Genomic DNA, 3,992 nt, shown 5'->3' with positions numbered 1-3,992 from the left:
TGATAGGACATTGTGCTAAATCACTTCTCCTATGCAATAAAGTAACTGTAGGCGGCGGCAAAATAAAGACACCAGAATATGATAATCATAATATTAATTTTAATCTAATATAATCTAATGTAATTCTGCTGAACACTGTGCAACCCTAAAATAGTAGATATTGATAAATTATAAATTATTAGGTTGTATTTGCACTTTGGAAAACATCTATTTACAATATGACAACAAAATACAAAAAAAAAAAAAAAAGAAAATTCAAACCAATTTAATCTTTATAAAGTTTGAAGCAATATATTTTATTCTGGTGAAGTTTTAAAGTCCTTTATTGGACAAAGGACACAGTGGTGCACCTCTCAAATGTTTGCAGTAAAACTGTTTATGTGGAGACATGTTTAAAATTCTCTTCAGATAAATACAAACCTTGTCTTCTGAATCTTGATTTTTTTTTGCACAGTGACCGTACATACTGACATAAACCGCCACAAAGGTGTGATCAAAATCTAATGGCATCCCACTTCTTAAAGGCATATCAACTCACAAACCACAGCGTGGTCCAGATCTCCCACAGCCTTTTCATCAACAAACTCTCTCCCAGGGTGATACATATTTTGAGGGTCAAATGTAGTCCACGACATTGTAAACATGAAGAAATACAAAGTACTTGTGGAATAACATTTCACAGACAAAAAAAGTTGCTGGCATTTGTGTTATGTTGCATGATGATGTGAGTAATCCTCATCCTCGGCTCACTGGGCAACAAAAGAGAAGAGGTTAGCCTCCAGGGAATATACCAAAAAGGTAAAAGAAAAAAAAAAGAAGAAAAAAAAGTGGCCTGATCAAACTTGCTGGTTGAGAATCCCAGTGGCAGCAACAGTGTCAAAAGTGAGTGAAGGGACTGAGCAGACATAAATGGTCCATTAGGAGATGTCAATCAGTCATCCAGGGCCAACGACTGTATGAAGATTCCTGGGTGGCGTGGTCTTCAAGGCTCTGTGAAGGGAAGATTGGATTTGAATTAGTCTGGTAATTTCTGACTCAATGTAAAATTATAATAATGTTTGACAAACTGCAACAGAAAGTGTAAACAATGAAAAAGCAGCAGCAGACTCACGTCCACAACAGAGTCCAAAAACAACGGAATTACAAACTGGAGGTTGAGTAGCTCCCAAAGAGCTACGACAGAGGCAAAGTAAAGGTGAATTCCAGGAAAGTGGGAAGTCTAAAATGTCAAGTCAATGTCAACCTCCCACTAGGAAAAGTTCACAGCAAGGCCACTCAATGTCAGAGTATGATCGATCGATCTATCTCCACATCAGTGAGGTGTAGCAGCCTGACGTCGAAGAAGAACGGCAGCCGTGGAAAATGATAAATGCACGTAATGAGTTAAACAAATATTTGAAAATAAACATCTGAATAACCCCTTTATATAAACACATTTTAATCTGTATCCTTTCAAACAGTGTATATAGAGTGGGTGTGAAGATGAGTTAGCTTAGCTAGTACATTTTTGAAAACTGCACGAATGCAAATAAAGCAGACGACACACTGTGTTTTATCTCCTCCACTGTTTTCCCTCCTCTGTTATAATTATGTATGCAGAAAAAAAAGAGAATAACTAAACTTCTCAAGTCTTTCCTCAAAACAATCAAAATACTTTATTGTGTCTTAGCTAGCTTAGCTAGCATAGCTAGTATAGCTAGCTGAATTTAGAAAACTGCAAAAATGGAGGTAAAGGAGACGACTGCTGTGTCTTAGCTCTCTCTCTCTCTTTTTCCCCGTTTCAATTAGGTGTGAGATAAAACAAACAGTATCAGTCTAAGGTCCCAGACTGCTGGAATGTTCCTTTCCTATAAGTAACATATTTTTCATTTTGATTGACAGGTTATCATTACGTCCAGTTCATCAAACTGGTTGAAGACTCATGAAACATTGTGCAAAATGTTTATTAGAATTGGATAATGCAAAGAGAAGTTGAAAGGTGGATTGGTGCTTGTCAGGGATGGATGAAAAGACATTCAGATAGAAATGTGTGTTCTGTTTAGTTAAGTCTAGTTTTATCAAGTTGAGGGGGCAAACAGGAGGGTGTTTTTTAAAGTGCCCAGGATCCAGACTTTTATTAAACAAAAGAGCTAAAGTCAACACTGGTGTTAGTACGGGGGCCGCATCTGTAGAAATGCCAAGTGGGATCTGCTTACACGTGATGGTACCTTTCATACTTGATGAAATTTGAGACGGACTTATGATTTAGTCAAGATGTCTTTTCCCAGGCAGAGAATTCTTTACAGAGGCAACACCAAGTTATTGGCAAATGTGTGATTAGCGAACCGAATAGGTGCTAAGGATAATCATTTTAACATGTAGTTAAAAACTCACTTTTATCTCTAGCCCTGCTGCATCATTTCTTAGACGTCACTGTCTAACACAGTCCATGGCTGTGCCCCTGCCTCCAGGACCAGTGATCCTTCGAAACGTCACCTTGTACAACTTGGTACGACTCGTCAACTCACCTGGACGTACAGAAGCCCTGGCACTTGGAATCCTCTTGATGCAAACAAAAACAGCGATGATGATTCTCCCCTGAACCACCATCAGTTGTCTGTCCAAAGACTGCACGTCGGATTCTCTGCGGACCCCGGTAGCTTGACATTCCATAAGGCACAGTGCGTCTAAGACATGAAAAACAAACAGGAGGTGTTTTGGTTAGATCACCTTCTTGCCGACACAGGCAGGAATAACAAATACAGCAACCACCGTGTCCAACGCTTCCTAAACAACCGGTTTGTTTGAAAGATCCACCACCCATGTTTGCAGACAAATTCCACTCTAGGTTACAACTGGCACAGTGTGGTATGCACCTTTGACTGGCTTTTCCTTATAATATTTGTTTTTTGAAGTCAGTAGGTGGCGACGTCCCATCGCTTCTACTGATCTTTTGCCCCATACATCCTTATTTGATCTCTACAGCAGCTGTTGCTGTAGGTCCAGGGGGAGCGGTCTCAGACCGAAACTTTGTTTAAAATCACTGTTTTGGGAAAATCAAGTACTTGTTTTGTTACTTTGATACTGTGGTGAAAGGCTATTGTTTTGTCTTGTACAAATAAGCATTTTTAGCTTATCTGTGTACTTTAAGGTACTTTGTACTGCACTGCCTTTGACACTCTGTCCCCTAACTTTATTGCATATGTTTCTTTGCTGGCACTTTTGGCAAGGCAGTAGTAAGTATTTAGGGCAGCTTCAGAGGATTAAACGGTGGAAAGGATGAGTACTGAACAGAGTTGAGGCAGCAGCTGTAAAAGGCTCTGGAAGAGGGGAGTGAGATTTACCAGAAAAATGGGAAAATACAGCCAATGTAGAGACAAACTGGCAAAAACTGGATGTTTTTTTTCTGTGAAGAAAAGAAAGGTCAAGAAAGCTTTGATGGTGAAATGAGGACACAAGGGAGAGCAATCAATGAAGTATTTGGAAAAGGGTATGGGATAGTCAGTGAGTGGAAAAGAGAAGACTAGATTACAGTGAGGCTCAACTCATGACCACAAGAGCAGTAGACAAGGTGAACACAAATATGGCTTTGAGTTGTTCTAGTGGCAGCTCATCAGGGATTGCTGTGGATTAGGACTTGAATTTTGCTAGAGGGAGTTGGAGAAACACATGTGAATGAGCTTAATGTGGCACGGCAGAACATGCTGGCAATGCTGTTAGATGTGGGATTGGAACCTAGCATATCAGACTGAGCAGCTTTTTTGACATAGGGTGTTAGTGATGAAGCCTCCAGGCCAGGAAGAAAGAACAGAAGACGAAAGAAACGATTTATTGACATTTAAAAGTAAGACATGATGACGCCAGAGTGGGAGACAAGCGTAGGTGACTCTGTACATTACTCTGTCTATATGCCGATGAACTGTTGATTTATTCCAAATATTTTTCAACACAGGGAAAAACACTTTATTTTCCAAAACCCATTCTAAAACCAACAGAAATCCTGGAACACTAAC

At 39.6% G+C, this 3,992-nt stretch overlaps 1 protein-coding gene across 1 annotated transcript in view; it reads right to left on the bottom strand.

The window, feature by feature from the left end:
• Positions 1-6: 6 nt before the first annotated feature.
• Positions 7-3,992, bottom strand: part of edn3b (endothelin 3b) — an 8,305-nt gene continuing 4,319 nt past the window's right edge. The window contains exons 3-4 of the mRNA XM_008318693.3: positions 2,508-2,666; positions 7-990 (exon numbers count right to left, since the gene is read on the bottom strand). Of these exons, the coding sequence (XP_008316915.1) occupies positions 936-990; positions 2,508-2,666 (214 nt within the window). The 3' untranslated portion in view covers positions 7-935. The remainder of the gene's footprint in view (positions 991-2,507; positions 2,667-3,992) is intronic.

This window comes from Cynoglossus semilaevis, chromosome 10 (genome assembly GCF_000523025.1).
Source record: "Cynoglossus semilaevis isolate Cse_v1.0 chromosome 10, Cse_v1.0, whole genome shotgun sequence".
Lineage (NCBI taxonomy): Eukaryota > Metazoa > Chordata > Actinopteri > Pleuronectiformes > Cynoglossidae > Cynoglossus > Cynoglossus semilaevis.
Note: the sequence above shows the minus strand (reverse complement) of the source record. Positions and strands in the feature narration are given on the sequence as shown.